Source organism: Danio rerio, chromosome 25 (assembly GCF_052040795.2).
Source record: "Danio rerio strain M-AB ecotype USA chromosome 25, GRCz13ab, whole genome shotgun sequence".
Lineage (NCBI taxonomy): Eukaryota > Metazoa > Chordata > Actinopteri > Cypriniformes > Danionidae > Danio > Danio rerio.
The window spans coordinates 22,425,228-22,448,885 of record NC_141045.1 but is presented as its reverse complement, the minus strand read 5'-3'; the positions used below and the strand labels follow the sequence as shown (position 1 = coordinate 22,448,885).

General features: G+C 37.2%; 2 protein-coding genes across 10 annotated transcripts in view; one reads left to right on the top strand and one right to left on the bottom strand.

Annotated features, from left to right (window-relative positions):
- wnk1a (WNK lysine deficient protein kinase 1a) overlaps positions 1 to 7,055 on the top strand; it is a 41,419-nt gene extending 34,364 nt beyond the window's left edge. For all 4 annotated transcript variants that reach the window (XM_087312230.1, XM_087312233.1, XM_087312232.1 and 1 more), the window contains 5 exons: positions 22 to 452; positions 553 to 749; positions 2,457 to 2,555; positions 2,632 to 2,816; positions 5,378 to 7,055. In XM_087312230.1, the coding sequence (XP_087168356.1) occupies positions 22 to 452; positions 553 to 749; positions 2,457 to 2,555; positions 2,632 to 2,816; positions 5,378 to 5,662 (1,197 nt within the window). In that variant the 3' untranslated portion in view covers positions 5,663 to 7,055. The remainder of the gene's footprint in view (positions 1 to 21; positions 453 to 552; positions 750 to 2,456; positions 2,556 to 2,631; positions 2,817 to 5,377) is intronic.
- Positions 7,056 to 7,172: 117 nt separating this feature from the next.
- Positions 7,173 to 23,644, bottom strand: rad52 (RAD52 homolog, DNA repair protein). 6 transcript variants are annotated; one of them, XR_015525755.1, is made up of 11 exons: positions 23,299 to 23,644; positions 23,083 to 23,184; positions 21,773 to 21,866; positions 20,029 to 20,096; positions 19,838 to 19,956; positions 18,058 to 18,133; positions 16,510 to 16,787; positions 16,257 to 16,426; positions 12,739 to 13,967; positions 11,639 to 11,833; positions 7,173 to 7,415 (listed from the first exon to the last, which is right to left on the bottom strand). XR_015525755.1 is itself a non-coding variant. In XM_087310810.1 (11 exons), the coding sequence occupies exons 1-11, from the start codon at positions 23,362 to 23,364 to the stop codon at positions 7,354 to 7,356; spliced, it is 1,305 nt and encodes a 434-aa protein (XP_087166936.1). In that variant the 5' UTR covers positions 23,365 to 23,644; the 3' UTR covers positions 7,173 to 7,353.
- Positions 23,645 to 23,658: the final 14 nt, after the last annotated feature.

The following is a 23,658-nucleotide window of genomic DNA, read 5'->3' as shown; positions in this document are numbered from 1 at the left end:
CATATTCTCTCCTTATTTCAGGTGTCTGTGGCCAGTGATCAAGACCCACCAACTGCTCTAGACCCAGGAGTGGTGGTTTCATCTTCCTCTGCTACCCCATCTTCAACATCATCATCATCATCATCTTCTTCATCACCATCATCTCTCTCTAGCCCCGAAAACACAATTCATAAATCTCAGACTCCTCCACCCAGAGTCAGCCCTGAACCCGTACCACCTACCACTACAGTTGGCCGCTTTCAGGTGACTTGCAGCACTGACATCAAACTTGGTCGCTTCTCAGTGACACCAGCAGAAAGAAAGTCTTCCTCAGTTGAGGGACCAGACACCGCCAAAGAGCCTAAATTGACCCCTTCCAGTGTGTCCATTACCAATCATTATCTCAGTAGCGACAACGACTCAGAACCAGAAGATGAGGGCTTAAGACGAGAGATGAACAGGCTCAAGGAGAGGTACATGTCATATTTTTTAACAACATCAGGTATTGGCGGGGATGCTATTATAGTTGTCATTAGAGTTGGTCATGTGGTCACTTTCAAATTCTTCTTGCAGACATAAGGTTGAGATCATGGCATTGCAGAATAAACAGAAAAAGGAAATTGAGGAGCTCTTCACTCGTCTGGGCAAAACACCATCTGTGGTTGTGCCACCCACTGTGGCCATGACGCCTGGTAGACGGAGACCTGCTAAGGGCAAGGGGAACAGGCCAAGAAGTGGTAGTGCCACTCAGGCTGCATCTTTTCAACAAGGTATCAGAGCTTAGTGGTTTAGGTCGGGCCACACCAAGCTGACATTCAGCCATCGGTCAATGTCTGACCATCAGCAAGCATCTTATCAGCATATCAGGCTAGGTTATCAGGATCCTGATAGGCTGGAGTTTACCTGATTCCGCATGTAGAATTGCATTAGGGCCATTGGCAAAAGAGAGTGATGCTGTGTGTGTGTGTGTGTGTGTGTGTGTGTGTGTGTGTGTGTGTGTGTGTGTGTGTGTGTGTGTGTGTGTGTGTGTGTGTGTGTGTGTGTGTGTGTGTGTGTGTGTGTGTGTGTGTGTGTGTGTGTGTGTGTGTGTGTGTGTGTTACTAGTTTCAGTTTCTTTTCTTTTTTTTGTAATAACAGGACAGGCTGCTACAGGTATATCCTCTCACACAAGGGATGCTCATTTTGGTTAATTTTGCTAATCGACAACCGTTGTTCATTAACCGAATATTAACTGTTAACAGGTCAGATTAATATTTAAAAATATGACTGTTTAATTAAAAAATATATATTAATGTGTCTGAAGCATGAAATATTACATTTTAAAATACTGATTTATTTTAAGATGCAAACAGCAGCGTACAGAACATATTAACAACAGAACATCAAGCATCTGCAGCGTTTTCAACAGCATAGAAAAATAATAAATAGGCCTGCCCTTGATATTTTTCAGTTAAATTTTAAATTTAGATTACAAAACAAAAACACTGAACGAATCCTTTTTTAACCAGCATAGACAGTTTTTCCAATCATGTCTTTTTTTCCTTTGTCAAATAAAAATAGCAGGCTACCTCAAATTGATCGCTCCACAGAAAATATGCATTTAATTAATACTTCGCTACCAGCAATATCCTTTCATTTAGCCTCTTTGGCAAAATACGTCTGTAGGCATGTGTGGTTGCACATATTAACATCTTGTGAGTTAACAAATGTGTTGCACATTTGTGCAGCCAAACTTAAAATCGTTTAATTGATAGCATTAATCGGTTAAAAACGCACCCTTTCAGTTAACGGTTAATAGCTTATTTTGAGCATCCCTATCTCACACAGGCGAAGAATTTTAAGTTATCATAAATAGAACTGATCATATTTAATGTCCTTTTTTTTACTTATCGATTTATTGTATAATCTATATTGTTATTATATCTTTTTGTCTATATTGATTACCAGTCCCATACTGCTGTAAGCAGGGTTGTAAATGTGTCACAATGATCATGTTTTCCCCTCAACACAACAATGGCGGCTGAGAGAGAACTGTTTCATAAACATCTCAAGCTGCCTTCTAGAGCTTATCGTATCGTAAATGAGAAGCAGCACAGTGGCATGCCACATCTTCAAATTGTTTTCTATTAGCCACAAAGGTGTTTAGAAGTCAAAACTAAATAGGCCAAAAAAGTTTGTTTTGGTGAGCTGTTTCAAACTGACCTTTTTTTGGACAGATTTTGTTTGAAATTACATAATTTCTTCCATTTCATTTAAACTCTACAGGTCATTAATGCACTTCTGGTTCACAGTTAGCGAGCATGTATTTGTTTTTGAAGTGCAGCATTTTAGCCCAGATAGTGGCAACACATTTTGCTTCAATAACAACACATTTGGCCCCTAGTTCTTTGACGTCAACTTGGTGTGTCCCGGATTTACATCCAACTGTAACATCTTGCTTGTCCCTTATGACTATACAGTTTTTTGGTTTCATCTAGGGAACAAACAAGCTGTGCAGAGTGGTTCACTCAGTCAGTCAGCCAGTGAGAAGACTTCACCTTCAGAAACAGCACCAAGCTCAAACAATGATGTGCAAGGTATGAATGTCACCCTTGTAGGTGGTCTCAGAATTTAAGTTCTTTTAAATTTGCTAATATAGATTGTAACTTGTAGATAATACAAGTCCAGTGAGAAAAGAAAACGGACAGAGCCATGACCAGGACCAAACACCAACAACTAATCTGCCACGCAAGGGCACATTCACAGATGACCTCCATCAGCTGGTTGATAACTGGGCCAGAGATGCCATGAACATGATGCCACAGGTCAAGAAAGGATCCAAAAAGAATGTTCATGAAGTACGTAACATTTACCTACACTGAACAATTTAGTTTTGATAAAGATTATCAGAGGCCCTGTTTCCACTGGGAATTAGCATGCATCTCTCTTGACCACTGGTGTTCAGATTTTATTGAGACCCTTTTACTCTTGTTTCGTGACATGGTACTCGTGTGTCACGAGACACTTTCTTGTGTAAGTGTAGTATTAATGAATGAAAAAACCCGTTATCTGGCAGAGAGTAGGTAGTCATTACAGGCTGTTCACACATCTAATGTGTTCTCAAATTATTTTGGAAGTAGTTTAATATAGACAAGCTCAAAATACTTCGAACCCCATTTCTGCCTGTATTTAGTCATATGCACTAGTGACCAAATTGACTAAAATGCATTTCATACCTGGGACTTAAACTTAGCCATTACTATCAAGGCTGCAACCAACTAAGTTACCAAAGTGGCAATAAACATTTTAATAATAGTCCAAGCTAGTTTTGCAAGCATTCCAAGAATGAAAGGGGCCCTCAGACAATATTTACAAGACACCTTAGTTGTAGATGCCTTTCATAATGATAAAATTTGCATGCTCTTTTACATTAGTCTACACCAGTGTTCACCTAACTTGTTCCTGGAGGGTCAGTGTCCTGCAGATTTTAGCTTCAACCCTAATCAAACACACCTGAACAAGCTAGTCAAGGTCTTGCTAGGTAAACTTGAAACATCCAGGCAGGTGTGTTGAGGCAAGTTTGAGCTAAACCCTGTAGGGACACTGGGCCTCCTGGACCGAGATTGGTGACCCCTGGTCTACACCATGCAATATATTTGTTTTAAAAATAACAATTTAAATTTATTTTTTTTTGCCATTTATACACAACAATTGTCATGGAGACCTAAAAATCCAAACTTGTGTACAATATGGGATGAAACACCCACAAATTAAAAATCACTCTAGGGCCCAAATGAACCTTTTTGCATGGTAGCACTGGTGCTTCTAATTTAAAAAAATAGGCCCACCAGCCAAAATAACAGTGAATGGTTTAAGTTATTTTTTTATATAGCGAACTTTAACCCACTGGAAGTTTCCTATCCGCTCTTCGAAAAGTGTAAATGGTGGATTAACATGCACCACAGGATCAGTAATAAGATGTGCCATTATTTGTAACTTTAGGTGGTTTCTAAAACAAAAGCTGTCAGTGTTGTTTTCATTGTGGTTGCACATTTTAACATCTTGTGAGTTAAAAAATGTGTTGCACATTTGTGCAGCCAAACGTAAAATTGTTTAACTGATAGCATTAATCGGTTAAAAACGCACCCTTTCAGTTAACGGTTAATAGCTTATTTTGAGCATCCCTATCTCACACAGGCGAAGAATTTTAAGTTATCATAAATAGAACTGATCATATGTAATGTTTTTTATGTCCTTTTTTTACTTATCGATATACTGTATAATCTATATTGTTATTATATCTTTTTGTCTATATTGATTACCAGTCCCATACTGCTGTAAGCAGGGTTGTAAATGTGTCACAATGATCATGTGTTCCCCTAAACACAACAATGGCGGCTAAGAGTGTTGTTTTCATTCTCTCGTATCCAAACCTTTACATTTTTCACAGGTGTAGCTTCCTGTCATCTAAGTGTTTGACAGCTGATATTAACTAATCCATTTGCCTTCTGTTTTAGAGCAGTGGGCTAATAATAGCTTTAAGGCGGGGCAAGCATGGCAGAGTTTGTTTTAACCCATTCTTGAGCATTTTATGGCATTTTTTAGGTGCAAAGATGCATTCTGCTTGAATTTCTCCTACATTTGCGCATGCGGGGAACATTTTGCGTGAAAACTGGGTGCATGGCAACAATTTTATGCACTTGCACAAATGCTCTGAAATATATTTTGAGGTCACATACATAAAATTTGGGAAGCATATGCAACCAAAACGGATGTAATTTCGAGCCCTAGAGTCAGTAACCAATTACTTGCACATTTTTCCTACTGAGTAATTTATTACACTCCGATGTAGCTCACAAAATTGGTGTTTTATACTGACTTTAAGAGTGTGTGCACACCAAACTGTTGTGCACAACTGAAAAAGCTAGCACTCTTCCAAAAATACTCAGCTGTGGTTGCTTCCTAAAATGTCAGAGCAATTTTACAAAATACTGAGCCTAAAATGAATTCTCAGCGCCTTACCATTCTGCTGGTGTTCCAAACACTACACCGGGGTTCTTAAACTATGTTCTGGAGAGCTGGTGTCCTGCAAAGTTGTGTTCCAACCTTAGACACATCAAAGCTAGCTAATCAAGCCTTCACTTTCTAGAAACATCCTTGCAGGTGTGTTGAGGCAAGTTGGAGGGAAAATCTTCAGGACACCGGCCCTACTGCAACATTTTGAGAACCCCTGCACTACACACTTCTTCCTTTCAGAACAACTGAAAAAATATACTCAAGAAAAAATAATATTTTGTGGACAAGCACCCTAGTAGTAGTTGTCCTGCAAACTAAATTTCACCATAATTTAAACACTGTCAACCAGTCAGGCATAAGACTCAAACTATCACTAAACGAAGCCTTCAATCTTCCTCCTCAGATGCCACGTAAATACTCCGCACCAGGTCAGCTTTGTTCCACTGGTGGCCACATCCCAGCGACCATCAACCCCACAGCTGGACGGAAGGGTTCAATAGGTGTGGCCAATCAGCAATTTGGCTACACTTGTCCCAACTACAACATGCCTCAATGGAATCAGGTGGGGACAATATCATCCACCGCTCCACCTGCAGGACTACAGCAGGGTTTCCTTATCCCATCAGGAGCCCACCAAACCGGAAATAACTGCGGATCAAGCAATCTGCGCACCACTCAGGCAAGCTGAGACAGCTGGCGAAGGGTAAAGCTGTGCCTCATGGGGTTTAGATTATCGGGCCTAGTTCTTAAAGTGGACACAGTTTATCTGACAGTTTACAAAAAACTTTCAGGTCCATAAAATGTGACTCGGGTTATTTGAATCTGATCTAACCTGCTATTTAAAAGACTGAATGTGTACTTTTGATAGAGGCACGAATGGGTTAAACTGGTGTGTCTTAAAGATCCGATATATAGCCTTATAGTATGGATACCGTCCTTATTGTAATAAAGTCAGGCAGTTTAACTGGTGAAATACAGTGATGGTTTTGCAGTTTACCTACAGAAGTTCAAAAACAGATAGAGAGATGGATGGAGAGAAGACTGTGCCACCAACACAATTTAAGTTTAGATTTCTGGAAGAACGATGAAGGTTGGAATGTTGCATTTTAGGGAAGTGTTGGAGAGTTTGAGTTTGGCATGAAAGCAAAAGGATGTGCAATTGGAGGAAGGTAAAGCGGGGTTTTATAGCTCTTTTTACTTGCACGTATTTCATAGCATTGTTCATTCGTGACTTTTTTATTTCTTTCATTTATGATAAACTTACAATAATACAGTATATCTTATATAGACAGTCACCAGTATTCCCTGTCGACACTTGGATATGGGTGGTCATCCTGTATGCATATTTTTTCATCCCATCACTTTAAATGAAGGTAGCCTTAAAACACAGGATTGTTATGTCTTCCCCATCTTCCCCATACATATTCCAAGCAAATGTACTGCAGTTGATGAAATGGACAGGAAATATAAGATGGTGCAATTGACTGTAGTGACAGTATTAAACTACAGCACTGCATGATTTCAGGTTTTTGTTTAATTTTTATTTTGAAATATTACTCCCCCTATTTTTTTTCCTCTAAATCGTTTTCTATTCCACTATTTGAGTGCCAATCGTTTGCTGAAGTGATGTCTAATCGCCTCGGAAATGATCTGCTTGACTTCTCTAGAGAAGGTAAATGTTACTGCAATGCAGAATATGCGCCGTTTAAAGGTTTAACCGACTGGGGAGGGTTATTTGTTACTTTTGATACTTGAGTGCTCTGTAATTGACCCAGAACCACATTTAGACACAGTGAAACTGTTAAAGTACCACTGATCACAGTCACAAGCTACTGTCACATAACTGAAATTTAGAAAACGACATGTTTTCACATTCCACTTCTCACATTTGTTCCCATTGAAGACAGCATTAATTTGTGGGGTCAAAAAAAAAAAAAAAGCTGCTGCAGATGTTTTCTGTCAATAATTTTCATCCAGGGTCCTTTTGGTGACTATCTATGGTTTTGTTTATCTGTCTTGTAAAAAAGTATATGTATATATATATTCAAATCTTAATAAAACCTTTTGGACATTTTCTCCTACCCCTAGAGTTTGCTTTTTTTTTTTTTTTTTTTAATAAGGGGTTTTCCAAAACATTGTCACACACAACTTGACATTTATGTAATTCTTCATATCAGGTACCAATAAAAAAGCAAACATGGTGGCAATATTGTTTATTTTAAAAAAGAAATCTTATATTACATTTTAGAAGGTTCAGCTGGAAAGACATGGCACACATTTATTATTTTAACATATACACAAATTAATAAAACAAAATGTATTTAAAAAAAAAAAAAAAACTTAATCTTTTTTTTAAAAAGCAATAAATAGCTTAATTCATCACGTGTCCAATCTTCGTTTCTTCATCATCTGGCCGTGTCTGTATGGGCTCGATGGTCCACCTTCATTAATAATTAGAACATTAGCACAGTTTGAATTTAGAAATTAATTGCAATGGTAATTAGATGTAAAAAAAATGTTCCTTAATTCATCAATCAATCTTAATTTACACATTTATCTTTCCCTTTGAATTAAAAGCATTATGAATACACAAGATGACCAATCCAGATCAACTGTTAAATTCATGACACTAGGACACAAGTTAACTGAACCATCGCAGAGACCTCCTAGTGGGCGGTATTACACCACAATTAAAGCTGTGGGTCACACTAGAGTTTGAGCTTGCAGCGCTGTGAAGATTAAACAAGGATTAAACAAGATGATTAGACATTTTAAAAAAGCAAGCAAGCGGTCCATATTTTAAATTTCTGTCCAGAGAGGTCATGTTTTGATCCTCGATTGGTCTCACGCAGTCAAGTAATGAAACTTCGCAAGTCAAAGTTAAGCAAGCATGAACTTTGCAATGCAGCGAACTGCAAAACTTGTCGCACGAGGTTGCGTTTCCGGTCTGGCCATCACTTTTAAGAGACTTATTCATATGGATTTATCACTCATTCATTCTTACTTTTCAATAAACGTGAACCGTTTATTAAAGATCCTTTACTGCACTTCAGCTGCCACCTTCAACAAGCCTCCTAATACGTGCAGCACGATGACTTTTATCAAAATCTTTCAAAAGCAGAGAATCTGTTCAACAAAAGATTCGGTCGTGTCAGGTGTCACTGCATTTCAAATAATACAAAACAATCTTTAACTAATGCCGAGTTTAGACTGTGTGATTTTAGCCCCAATTCTGATTAGGCCCCTAGTGTGGGTATCTGCTGGCCAGTGGGAGGATGGGAAATAAGTTTAGAAAGAAGTTTAAAGTTGTTATTTTGAGTCTATTTGGGCTAGGGATGCTCATTTCGGTTAATTTTGCTAACCGACAACCGCCGCTCATTAATCGGTTATTAACGGTTAACTGGTCAGATTACTATTAATTTTATATTAAACAAATTGACGCGACTATTTTGTGTCCGACACATTAAATATTGCATTTTGAAATACTGATTTATTTTTATATGCTACCATATTAATAACAGAACACAACAACAGGGCATTTTCACGCACCTGCAGTGTTTAGCACAGAGGAACAGAATAAACTAAATAAAATAAATAGGACTGCCCTAAATTATTTTCACTTAAATAATTTATATTACAAAACGAAAATACTGACTGATACTTTTTAATAACCGGCATAGGCTGCTTTTTTTCCAATCATATGTTTTTTTTTCTTCCGTCAAATAAAAATAGCTGACTTCCTCAAATTGCCCGCTTCACGGAAAATATGCATTTATTTAATGCCCCGCTGTTATTATTATAATCACAAAACCTTTTTACATTTTTAATAGAAATCATTATTTTAAAGAATATGTCCTGATATGGTTTCCTCTCTCTCCCTCGCGGTTCAAGTGTGCGCTGCGTGATGAAAAAACAACAACAACGCGCGCATATGTTGACTTTTTGTAAACAGTTTTGTTGTTTAAATATGATATTGCATTAATGTGCATACATGCTTTATAAGCTGTAAAATAAAAGGTAAAGCCTATTTGTTGCGTTTATGAAGCAGATCCAGGTCAACATCAACGCTTTTTTTGGCATCAACACGTCTGTTTTAAACAGCAATATTCTTCTTCTATTTTGCTTCTTTGGAAAATGTGTCTGTAGGCACGGTTTATACGTTATCGTCCCGCAAAGTTAAGTATGCCTTGCAGTTGAACAAGTGGCCGACCACAGCTAACATGCTTTTTTCATTCCAAAAACGCGAGGCACACCTCACTGCCTTTATGTTGACAAGGAAAAAAGAAGCGCGGTCCTCTTATGAAACGACTGAATCAGCTGGGTATCGATTGTGCAAAAGTGTTGCTGTCTGTGTTGTTACAATTGTAATATTTAATAATATTGTGATATTCAGGATTTGTACATTCATACAGCTCTGAATAACTTAAAACAACGATTAGACCTTCAGAACGGCATTAATGAGTCCTGAAGTAAAGCGAAACGACTATAAACTCCAACAAGATAGAATGATTATATGCAGAGCCATATACCTTTATGTATAAATAAAGTATAACTATAAAAACTGTGTTTATCTTAACTGAAAGCTTCTGCGTGTTTGCTGGCCTCGCGCATCGCAGACCTGTCAGTCAGTCAGCACGTAACCCCAAAGGATTATACAGACAGCGCACAGCACTATACGGTCACAGAAAAGTTTGCGCTGTTATAATCCACTTACCTTTTAATACGTTTTGGTGCGATAATAATCCGCTATTAAAAACAACAACAACAATAACTGAATTTTTTGAAAGGGTAATGAAGCTCTGTAGTTGTCTTGACAACACAAACTGCTGCTTTGGGATGAGCCGCGTGCAAAAGATGCCCCTCTTAACGCAAAGGCGCATTCAATCGGCCCCTTATGCAGTCAAACTAAAAATATATAAAATAATAATTTTAATCGTTTAACTGATAGCATTAATCGGTCACAAACGCACCCTTTCCGTTAACAGTTAATCGATTATATTGAGCATCCCTAATTTGGGCCCAAGAAAGGTAGAAAAAACTAGTGTAAATTGGGCAGAAGCACCCATGACTGTTTGACCTGTCATCTGAGCAACATTACAACCAGGTCGAAAAAAAAGGGAGAAATTGCAAATTTCCTTCAAAACACAGGTGAGCAATACAAGTACATTTTCTACCCCACTAAAGGCTTCTCTCTCATTATGTAGTTAAAAGCTAAAGAAATATTACGAGACCTCGTATTGTTTTCATGTCACACATGTGTTTGGTTGGGGGACCGAGACAAATTTTTCGACAATTCTTCCTATTGTAACGTCATGCAGTGTGAAACCCCCTGCCGCCAATCCATACTACAGTGTACGTACAGCAGCAATGAAACACTATCCCAGATATTCATGCAGTGTAAAAACATCTGTGACACAACTACTATGAAAATCATGCAGTCGGAGTTTCGCATAAAGCAATTTCTATTGTAATGAGCGAGAGCGATCTCTTCCTGTTTAAGCTGAAGAGTTGCAAAGATTATGCGTTGGAGAAGTAGTGACAATTGTGCCCAGGCTCAGTTCAAGGCAACTGTGCCTAGTGTGAGTACACCCTTTAGCACATCTGTAGTTTTAAATTCGGAGCTGATAAATACATCGCCCTTAAAAATTTTATTGAGTCCAACATAATAATTTGGATATATATTATGACATTAAGTGAGCTGAAATTGTATTTTTTAATAACATATTTGAAATAATTGAAATATTTCAAATGTGAAACTTTGCTGCGACACTGTCTGTCTTAAAAATAAATGTAGTAAAGTAAAACTGCATTTTAAAAAAAGCCCTTTTGAAAAAACAACTATTTATATTAACTAATTCTAACAGAAAATATTAGCATAGCAAACATATTTCTCGTTTAATATAAGTCTAAAGTCAAATCTATAATAAAAATATCAATGTAAAAAAAAAAATCCAGAAGACAATCACGTTTATTTTGCATCAAAATGAGAGTATTAACCTGCACTCATAGTGACGTGTTGGCTATATCTTCAAAATATACAAGTGAGTTGGTTGATCCTACAGAGGAGTGAAGGTTACTAATGTTGGAGAATGGTGCAATTACTTCAAATTGTGCTTAAAACTGAGTAGAACTGCCTGTGCAGGAAATTATTTTATTGCACACCTTCCAGACAATCAGAATCAGGGGAAATTGTGAAAATTGTTTAGTTGTATTTTCGGTATAACAATGTCATTTTTTTAATGTAAGATTTCAGAAACCTCCTCTATAAAAACCTTTGATGCTTGTGTCAAAAGATTTTAAATTTGACAGTACAATGTCCTGAAAACATGCAAATTAGCACATGTTTAATTAAACAATGCGTCATTTGCTCATTTATTTAACCCTACTCAGCAGCAATGCCTCAATTAACCTTTAATTAACCAATAAAATCTTATCTTATCTGCACTACTTTCTTTAATGAACAAAGTCAACAAGCCGAGTCTTGATCTAGTCTGTGGTCTGCCAGCTCTGAGAGTGTGAAGTTCCCGTCTATTTATATTAATGGGGACGTGTGATGTTTGCATGAGTGAAGAGGCAAAAGCAGAGGTGGGCATGCGAAAACAAGCCTCGTTCTGACATATTCTGTGTGAGTGTGTGTTTCTCGTGTGATTGTGTCAGACTGTACCTGCTGTGGAAGATCTGAAGTGGCCCTGAGGTTGGGCTGGTGGTCTCAGGCATTGGGGTCTCTGCGGGGTCTTGCTGCGTGTCGTCATCGTGTGCTGGTTTGGTGTGGAAGGACGAGGAGGATCAGTGGATCTCGTTGAAGGATCGTCCAGCATATCGATGCCGTCCAAAGTGAAGTCCCACATTTCTGGGTCATCTGAGGAGAAGTGAGATTTTTAGTTTATATTCACCAAACGTCATTTGAAATTACTTTAACATTAGTGAGACGCATTAAAGTCAAATCTGAATATTCAGTCACTGATTTAGTCCATTTTGTGTCATTGCGAAATGCAAAAGATATTTTCTTGGTGTAAATAAGTAAAAGACCATATATTAATAATATAAATTTATTAATAATATTCTTCGATTGACAGAATTCATTTTTTATTTATGTATGCATTTAATATTGCCGTAAAACATTATAAGACAAGTATTCAGTCATTTTATCATTTGGAAAAAAAAATAATGATATTTTTTCATTAATACAGTTAATAGTATTAAAGGTGCTGTGATCTGCCAAAATGCTAATCGTTTTGCATAATATCTTTGAAAACACAGTCCCTTTACTGCTGCCCAAAGCCATGCCTCCTGAAATCATGAACGCACACCTTAAAGATGACAGTAGACAACCCACTAGATCATGTCATGCGCCAGTTAGAAATTTTTATAGTACTTTATAATACTACGATTCAGAATGGAAAAAAAATGTATTAATACTTTCAGAGAAAATGTAGTTTAATGATATAAAAGTATAGGGTATAAGCACAGCTAGTGTTTCTTCCCATAAAGATAAACTTCTGGTGAACGATTAATGTGACTTCTTTCAACTTTATACAGTTCTTTTTACAGCTTCGATGTTGTAATGTAAATAAAATATAATCAGTTTAATAGACTTCAGCATTTATTTAGTTGTTTAAGCGTAAAATTAGATAAAAAGCCTTTTACACGCAAATGCTGTCAGGATCAGCAGGCTAGTTCAGAAACTCCATTGAATATACTGGTGGTGCTAAAGTGATCATTTATCCCCCATTTTTCCCCAAAGTGCACACACACATCCCTTACCAGCCATATACTGCTCCTGCTTGGTCACCAGGTGTCCGTTTGGTGTACTATGGTTAACAGGACCTACACCCTGTTCTAAAACAATAAATTCACTGATGGAGAACACAAAAGACCTGACAGCCCTGCAGGTATATACTTCAATCTTTCATACTCATGGCTGAAACATGAACCCTTTAAGGGTTAGTTCAAAAATGAAAATTCTGTAATTAGTTACTCACACTCATGCCATTTCAATCCTCAGAGACCTTTGTTTAACTTCAAGACAGAAAGATATTTTAGAATAAATCACAGAGCTCACTCCGAGATGTTCAAAGTCCAGAAAAAGATCCAAAAACATTCCATGTGACTTCAGTGGTTCAATTGTAACACCCTGAATTATACAGGGCTTCAGTGCTTCCTATTAACAATGCTTCCTATTAACTTCGAATGGGTGACGTCAAGCGTTGCCGAACGGAATCATAGATCCGTCGGCGCCGCTTCAGCAGAGTTGCTCGCTGCAGAAGTTGTAAATTTGACAAAAAAAGTTCAATGAAAGATCAGATCACTTTATACAAATAACCGAGCTCAGACAGTAACCGATTGTGGATTCATTTCATTGGCCCCCAACTTCAGGCACGCCCTCCATTAAGTGTTGACACTGAAGCCCAGTGTGAATCAGGCGTAATCATAAGAAGCTCCAAAAACACTTTTTGTGAGATACAAAACAAAAAAACTGTCAAAATCATGTTGCCCATGTCCTTTTTAGACACATCAAGTCTCAATGTACGTGTACACTATGGGCAATATGAGGAATTTGTGTTTGTAAACGTGGAAGAGGAGACAGTGGTGAACAAAGTCATTTTTACAGGTATTTGCCACACAAAAGTGTTCTTAATGCTTTATATGATTACAGATTAGCCACTGAAGTTGTTGCATATTTTGCCACCAGTCCTATCAATAAATGATGAGGGATTTCATCTGGTTTCATCTAATTCTAAATGATCTTCATTTGGGTTCCAAAGATAAACGAAGGTGTCAGGGGATTGGAACGAAATGTGGGTAATTAATAACAGAATGCTCTTTTTGGGTGAATGAATACTTGAAGATCCCAGGACACTGAGTCTAAAATGTTTGTATGCATTTAAAAAAAATTGTCATGACTTTTGGTGTATATTTATTAATTTCTTGTTGCAGGGGAAATGCAACAAAATAAACAGGGTCTTCAAGCAGTTAAGATGATTTCTTTTATCCTAAAAAGAAAAAAAAAAAGTAAGAGGGAATATTGGGTCCATCCAATCCTGTGACTGCATACAAACTTTATATCAGGATTTAGATACAAAGATTAGTGTTGTGCTGTACTAGCGATTCAGGAACCACATATTAAAGACTGCAAAGTTCCAATAAACAATTAATTCTGAACAGAGACTGGCAGCATGTAAAAGGTATAGATATGTGAAACCCTAAACTGTGGCATAAAACCATTCTTGACATTAGCACTTTAACATGTACTGTGGCTCTGAACTTGTCAAAAGACCTCTTCAAATGTTTGCAACCGTTGTATTAGAAAAAAAACTGAAAATTGAGCCCACTTGAATTGTTTTTCTGACGTATGGAAGTTTCGGAGGCGGTGTGTTAACATGATTCACACATTATGACGTTGTGTTTATTTTTCAACATGTGAGATTTTCCAGCTTTGAGTGCACAACGATTTAAAAGTTCAAGGACCTTCAAAGTTCATCCAAAAATAATCATTTAACCATTGTGTTCTCATCCTACACTTGTTCAGAACCCCTTTTTTCCTTCTTCTGAAGCCTCCGTTGACCTCTGTAGTATTTTTTTCCTTACTATAGATTTTAGTAGCAATTGTTCAATCCACCTATCTTTATGTGCAATTTGAAATATTGCATTAAAAAGGCTCAATGGAAATCCCAAGATGTACATCAAATTTATACAATGATTTATCCGTACATGTAGGATAAACTTTTAATTCAATAAGAAAACTTATTTGCTGAAATTCCAGTATGCCCTAGTGCAGGGGTGTCAAGTTCAGTTCCTGAAGACCCACAGCTAGTAATGTGAAGTTGCATGTATCAAAAAAAATGATGGATCAGGGGGGGCCAAGTTGGAGCACTCACTCTGGTCCCCTGAGTTCTGCGATTGGTTGGGAAATTCCAAACCAAAACAAACCAGTACAATTGGCTTAAGATTAGCAATCAAAATTTGGAAAATGGCACCCTGCAGAACTTTGATTAGTTTGATCAGAAGTTTGATTAGTTTTGCCATCCATCACATGATTAGTGATGTCCGAAGCTTCATTTTCGCCTATACACACACGTGACTGCTTTAAATTTTGATTAAAGGTTTAAACACTGTTTCAAAGCACTGCACCGGTCTCACACACTAGTAATTCAACAAAAAAAAGAATAATAATAATTTATAGTATAAATCTTCAGGACCATACTACAGGTGTATAAGTGTATTAATTACAACTATTTTTAAGACCACTGCATATTGTAGTATGGTGTGTAATGGAGGCCAGCTGATGAGTGCAGCCTGAAAGCCTCACTCCCATAGCCTTCTCCTTAGTGCATTTGCTTCCCATGCAGGTTCAATCCCCGCTTGGAATGAGTGGGTGGGGGAAGGACCAGTTGGAATGAGATAAACAAATACTTTTGAATACCTTGGATTTTACTGCAGTCATCGGCGGTGTAGGTAACGTGTAAAGAACTACAGTAATTGAGTCATTTGTTTATATTACTATTGTTGTATTACTACATGAATGAGTTAGTCAGTTGTGAGTGTTTAACATTTTTGCAACACAGCGCTTTTCCATACTTTAACCAGCAAAGGTCCTCATCAAGCTCTAATTTGGAAAACTTCGAGTAACGAACTGTTTTTCGATACAATTCGAGTCGAACTGGTTCACAAAGCTTCATTTCACTATCACTACCCACAGCCCTACACAGTTCTAACCCTGCTTCAACACACTTGCCTGTAAGTTTCAAACAAGCTTGAAGGAGTCAATTAGTATGACCAAGTGTGTTTATTTAGAGTTGGAACTAAACTTTGCAGGCCTGCAGCCCTCCAAGAACACCCCTGTTTGATACCTCGGTCTGTGTGGTTGAATGATTTTTTTGAAGTCGACTTTTATATTATTGAAGTCAAGTTGACTAGTCGTTGATGATGTCATCAACAAAATACATGCACATGTTTCGCAACACGGCACTATTTGCAGAATATATATATATGTATATAAATATACACACATGCTGTTTTGAAGCTCATAACACATTGCAAAAACAATGCAACATTACCAATAACTAATTTTAGAGCAAAACAAATGCATTGTCGATACTGTTCAATTCGCTAACAATGCAACATTAGCACCGGCTAGTTTTAGTGCGAATTAAATGCAGTCAGCACATTGATGCTTATACGTTTAACTACAATTTTTTTGTGCAAAAGTAATGTATACGTTGTTAAAACAGAACACCGGTTTTGAGCATTTTGTCTTTTGATGCGCAAGTACTATTCTTTACCTTGTTTAATGTGCAGCGTGGGCTGCTGGTCTTTCTTCTCTTGCAGCAGCTTCTTAGCCTCCATCTCCTGTCTGAACTTCTGCTGCAGCTGCTGCTGTCTCAGCTTCCTCTGCTGCTTCGAGTCCAGCAGAGGATCAGACGAGGACAGCTCCGTGGTATCAGATGCTGACCTAAGAAAACAGAAACCGGATTTATCACAAGTGCAGCTGGCTAGCGTTGTACGTTGTGCATTGGCAGCAGCACATAAATTCACCTGGAGGTGTTGCTGGGCCTGTTTTCTGTATCCTGGTGAGTCGTTGTGTTGCCAGGAAGTGCCGTTGTGTTTGTCAATGAAGTCCTGGGCCCTGTGGCGCTCTCATGGCCTTCCCGTACAGGGAGATTTCCCATCTGCTCTATGGGGATGTTAGCTGACTTTTCCAGTTTGGTAAATTGCCTGCTGTTTGTTTGGGCCAGGCTGTCAAACCTGGCTTTCTCTACAGACGGCTCCAAATCGCTACGTTTGGTTTTGTCTGCGTCCAAAGGAGGAGGAGGCTGCGATGACAGGAAGTACACTGTATTCAGGTACATACAGATTGCTATATTTTGTTTTTTTGCAATATGAATTAGGGATGTAACGGTATCAGAATTTCACTGTACGGTAATACCTCGGTATGAATGGCACGGTATGGTATTTATTGAGTAATTTACAGGAAAACAAAACTAATGCAAATACTCGAAAAAAGTGCCAAAAGTGTTTATTTACCTTAGCACTGAACATATCAATGACATACAATTTAGCCATCTATCTGTAAGTTTCAAAACAGGAACTTCAATTTTTCAATTTTAATAACAAAAAAACTATAAAACCATGTAGAAAAAATAAAGTTTCAATTTAGTATTGTTGAAAACTCATCACATTCAACATTTAATCACTCACTCACTTGGATAGAGATGTAATAATATTTATTGGTACATAAATTATTGTTACAATCTTTGTGGGCATCTTTTATAAATTGCAGTAAAATTTTTATAATACATCTGTGTGTATTTATAATTATATATTATTATTCATATTATACAGTGCTCAGCATACATGAGCACACTCCTCACAAATCTCCCATTTAAATTCATATTTTCTATAGGAAGCATTACAATATTATGTGCATATATACATGTTATAGTCTGAATTTTTTTTTTTGCAATATTTAGCATGAATTTAAATGTATTATTTTCCATTTCTAAAGAGATTCTGTGAATAAAACATTATTTTAATAAATAAATTGGTTTAGTAAAAATGTTTTTTTTCAAATGCACCAATAAATATTGCCTATATTCACTAAAGAATGAACAAAAAAAAAATCAGTTTTCAAAATGGGGTGTACTCATTTATGCAGAGCACTGAATATCAATAAACGCATACGTGCTTATGTTTGACCAAATGTTTTTTTTTTTTTTTTTTTTTAGAAGTTATGTATAAATTTAAATGTCTATATAACAAAATAGTATTGTTTTTATGTATGTGTGTACATCGCACACACATACATATATATATATATATATATATATATATATATATATATATATATATATATATATATATATATATATATATATATATATATATATATATAAAATAAACACACAGATTTTACATCAAAACAACTTTTATTTTGGATGTGAATAATCTTTGGCCAGCACTTCTAATAATAATATATAAATAAATCCATAATTTTTTGCACAGGACATATTCTAATATATGAAAAAGTACATTTTTTTTAATGACTAAACATTCATGTTTAACCCTTATAAAATGACTTCTTACCTGCTTTGGTATTTTATTGATGGCGATAAGATACTCCTTGTTCAGAATACAGTTTCCAAGCGCATTTCCGAAACACCTTATTGGTAAATAAAATAAAATGAAATTATATTTCTATATTTCCTGTGATGGCAGTGTAACATTTCCAACATCATTACAAAAATTCTTCAGTGTCACATGATCCTTCAGAAATCATTCAAATATGATGATCTGGCATTTAAAAACATTTCTCTGTTCTTATCAATGGCGTAAAAACGTTGTGCGGCTTAATATTTCTATGGAACCTGACCTTTCTATTCTAATATATTTTCTAATATAAGGTTATAAATACCTTTACTGATGTTTTTAGTCAACTTCATGCATCATTGCAACATAAAAGCATTATTTCTTAATTCAATTTAATTTAATTTGTGTATCGCCTTTCACAATAGTTATTGTTTCAAAGCAGCTTTACAAAAGGTGCACATTATTGCATTAGCAATTCTTGTCATAAATCATATTGGTTAAAAAAATGTAATCCCTCCATGGGAAATTTAAGTCCCTTTAACTCAAGCCCTTTACTGTCATTCCATATTTTAAGGTCACACTTGAAAAATATGCACAGTTTATATAGTTTATCAATTTAAACTAAATATATTTAATGTACTGAAAAATCTTCCACCCAAACATCTTGGGACACGATTTTCACGTCATTATTTGGCAATTAGCAACTCTGTTTGAGTAATGCCGAGTTCAGACTGCATGATTTTCAAGGTAGTCGTGTCACAGATGTTTTCACACTGCTTGACTATCTGGGCTAGCGTTTCGTCGCTGCTTTGTTTACACTGCAAGATGGATTGGCGACAGGGACTTTCACATTGCATGACTTCACTATAGGAAGAATTGCCGACAACTACGTCTCACAGCCAAAAACACGTAGTATATCTTTTGTTATTAACTACATAATGAGAAAGAAGCCTTTAAGGGGGTAGAACATGTACATGTTTGCTCATCTGTGTTTAAAGGGAATTAGCTATTTCTCCTTAACGTTGATGATAAACTAACTTCTTTCTGTATGAACCGTCAAACAGACACAGTTGCTCCTGAGTCCTGTCAAACCTCCACTAGTTTTTCCTCCATTTCGTGGGTCCAAATAAACCGAAAAAGAGCGCTTTTAACTTCTCCCCCTGCCTCCCGATGACCTGCAGCAGGTATACACACATGCACACACAAGTGAAAGCTGCTCTCTCATTGGCTGTAGGAGATCGCTGATGTTATTTTCAGTCAAACTCAATTCACACAGCATGATTTGAATCACCGACGGCTCCAGATATTCAGCATGCCAAATATCTCACAGGCATCGGCGACTCATCTGGCATTCTCTCAGATCGCGTCTTTGATCGTTCATACTGTGTGATTGTCACTCACGTGCACGAGCAGCGATTTGCCTGTGATTTCAGGCATTTGTTGGCAATTTCTCAAAACCTGTCGGCGAGCTAAAATCACGCAGTCTGAACTAGGCATTAGGTATACACATCAATCAATTGATCACAGTGGTGGGGATCCTCAAACAAAATAAAAAAGCCAACCAAGACATATTTCATAGGGGAAAAAAAATCAACAATGTTTGTCTGCTTATTAAGATGATACTACAGTTCACAAACATTTATATACTCAAACTAAAATGGTTAATTCACATAGGTAAATAAACTAGCTAAATACAACTAAAGAAAATCCTATTACTTTAAAAAGAAATTAAAAAATATTTGCCATAGATTGACCAATCGAAATCTGATGTAGTTACTTGAGTGCTCTTTTCAATCCATCTGTGACAGCTTCTTTTCTTGCTTTTTCCAGGGACAGAGCTTTGGATTTGAGGCCTTCGCTGACCCCATATCCTACATCCTCATGAAATGAGCCATCCTATGGAGAAAAACACTGAAGAATTTAGATGCTACTCACAACTCTGTACTTCTGTATTGTCAGAGCTCTTACCTTTAACTGGACCTTAATGAAAGCACTGACTCCAACGTAAAACTTCCCATTGATCAGGTCCACAAAGTCTGGAGCACAAGATCAAATAAGGTTGTGTTGATGCTTGACAGTGTATCATTCAGTCATTCATTCATTCATTTTCTTTTCGGCTTATTCCCTTTATTAATCCGGGGTCGCCACAACGGAATGAACCGCCAGCTTATCCAGCATGTTTTTATGCAGCGGATGCCCTTCCAGCCGCGAACGCAGCGAGAACATGCAAACTCCACACAGAAACGCCAACTGACCTAGCTGAGGCTCGAACTAGCGACCTTCGTGCTGTGAGGCGACAGCACTACCTACTGCACCACTCCGTCGCCCAGTCATTCATTCATTCTTTCATTTATTCATTTTCCTTCAGCTTAGTCCCTTATACAGCAGAATGAACAACCAACAATTGCAGCATATGTTTTACGCAGCGGATGCCTTTCCAGCCACAACCCAGTACTGGGAAACACTTTTACACTCTCACATTCACACACCCACTCATACCAAATTAGTTACGTAATTCACCTATAATGCATAGAAACCAGAGCAGCCGGAGGAAACCCATGCAAACTCCAAACAGAAATGCCAACTGACCCAGCCGGGACTCAAACCAGCGACTTTCTTGCTGAGAGGAGACGGCACTAACCACTGAGCCACCATGGTGCCAGGTCAGTGTATTATCCTTATTAATAACAGTGACATTCTTATTAATCTGAATCATTTTAAACTAGAACTACACCAGCATTCTACCACTATTTTACTCCCTGATTAATATATTGAATATATTTTACAATGATGAAGTTTTATTATCTGGCTTTAATTATTTGCTGGTTCTTCTATGTGAAGCAGCTTTGACACAATGTGCAAAATGCTATAGAAATGAAAGTACTTGATCTGACTGAAACAAACTTTAAATGAAAAGAGTCATACAAATCTGGTGTGTTTTAAACAAGCAGACTGAGACCAATGAAAAGACAACTCTCAATCTGCTTCCAAATATCAAGATGTAAATATGGTTCAACTGAAAGATAAATTACATCATGAAATATTATACATATGAATATTCTATGTTTGGGGTTTTATTTTGATCAGGGCTAAACTAATGAAAACAATTTATATATATGAACAAACCAGAAGTCTTAAAGTAAAGTAATACAGGGCGTACTCACACTAGGTACAGTTGCCTTGAATTGTGACGAAGCGCAATTGTTCCCCCCCTCTCCCCATCTGCATTTTGCCTTCTGAACCTGAGCATGTTTACGTCATCAATGATACGACTGTTCAGTTTAACAGGAAAAGAAGTGCTCTTGCCGGGGATACAGTGACACGCAGTCAAACACTTTATCTGAACAGATCCAGCACTTTTGACACGCATAAAATGCAGCGAGGGGTTTTTGTCTTTAATAAACTACAACAGTTTGTGTTTATTGAAAAGTAAGAATGATTAATAAATCCATATGAAACAGTCACTTAAAAGTGACGTCACGTCGTAAGTTGCAGGCTCTGGCACGTTTTGCACTCACACTACAAGAGTATCGCGCTAAATCCCGAACGAACCACGCTCTGGCACACTTCTAACCAGGCCAGAGAAGGGGCCAGCCAACTGAACTGCGTCTGGGCGATTCAGAGCACTCACACTTGTCAAACAAACCGGGAAACGCATCTGGGCATGGTTCGGATAGCATAGTGTAAGTGCACCCTGTGTGTACGTACTTACCAACATTTTGTTGAGATATCGAGTGTGACCATCCATTGTACCCAAACATTTCATTGGCCAGGCTTATAACTTTGTGACCTTCAATGTAGCACACCTGCAAACACAAAAACAAGGAAAAACTATTACAAATGAATATTTCCGCCACCAGCTGAGTCTGAATCAGTGGTGCATTGAGACCCCTTTATCTAGAGCCACAGAAACACAGTTGAAATCAGTATTAATAAATCCTTTGAGTTTCATTTTCTTTTTTAAATATTTCCCAAACTATGTTTAACAGAGCAAGGAAATTTACACAGTATGTCTGATAATAATTTTTATTCTGGAGAAAGTCTTGTTATATTTCGACTAGAATGAGGTCAAAAGGTCAAAGTTATTAGCCCCTTTAAGATATTTTTCTTTTTCTACAGAATAAACCATCAATAAACAATAACTTGCCTAATTATCCTAACCTACCTAATTACCCCAATTAACCTAGTTAAGCCTTTAAATGTCACTTTAAGCTGTATAGAATTGTCTTGAATAAATATCTTGTAAAATATTATTTACTGTCATCATGGCAAAGATTTAAAAAAAAAATCAGTTATTAGAAATGAGTTAAAACTATTATGTTTAGAAATGTGTTTAAAAAAATCTCTACGTTAAACAGAAATTGGGGAAACAAAAATTGTTTTTCTTTTATAAATAAATACTTAATAAAGGATGGCACGGTGGCTCAGTGATTAGCACTGTCGCCTCACAGCAAAGGAGGGCACTGGTTCGAGCCCCGGCTGGGTCAGTTGGGATTTCTGTGTGGAGTTTGCATGTCTGCGTGGGTTTCTTCTGGGTGCTCTGGTTTTCCCCACAGTTCGAAGACATGTGCTATAGAAGAATTGAAGAAAACTAAATTGGCTGTAGTGTATAATTGTGAATCCGAGAGTATATGGATGTTTCCCAGTACTGGGTTGCAGCTGGCCTGCAAGGGCATCCGCTGTGCAAAACATGGATAAGTAGGTGGTTCATTTCGCTGTGGTAACCCCTGATAAATAAATTATTGGTACTAAACCAAAGGAAAATGAATGAATGAACTTAATTAATAAAATAATGATGCTGCCATCTTTCTAAAGTAACCTTTTCCCCCTAAATTTGGCCTAAATCTCTCCCCTAAAATAGATATTTTGACCACCTGGACTACAAATCAAACATACATCCATGACATTTAATATTTTGACTTTCATTAAAATTCATGCTTGTCCTTCTGATTAAAAAATACTTTAGCATTTTACATTGCTGAAATGTAATTGATGATTAGATAGAAAAAAGACAAACTTCACCTTTTGTCCTCCTCCAGCCTGTCTGGTGCTGATGTATTCAGGTCCGAGCTTCTGCCGCAGTGCATTCTGGACTGCCTGGTATTCCTCTGCACTGTATGAATACTACAACAAACAGTCACTAAATCATTTTCAATTCTGAAAATATCATAACATCAACACACTGTAATTCGTGTCTTTCTGTAGATGCTCTTATCATGTCAAACACAAGTCATCTACCTGCCCAAAACACGTGTTTGTTGTATGAGGTTTTTTCTCCTCTTGCCTCCCGCTGCTATAATCCATGTGTGTGTTTGATGCCTAAATCGGTCAGTGTTGTCTTTTAAGCGATGTTGTTGTTGCGTAACACGAGAGAAGGTTGCTAAACTGCTACAACATAACGCGCTAACGTTAGTTTACACCCATAACGCGTAAAAATCTTTCTGTTGCCCCAATAATATTAACATTTGACCGTTCAGTTACGGCTACTGTATGAACTTACTGATACTGAGAAACGAACACCGACATAATACAGTTTATCAAGCCCTTGGATAAGCGTTTGAATAACCCGCGTCATGACGTTTACGTCGCCCCGCCCAG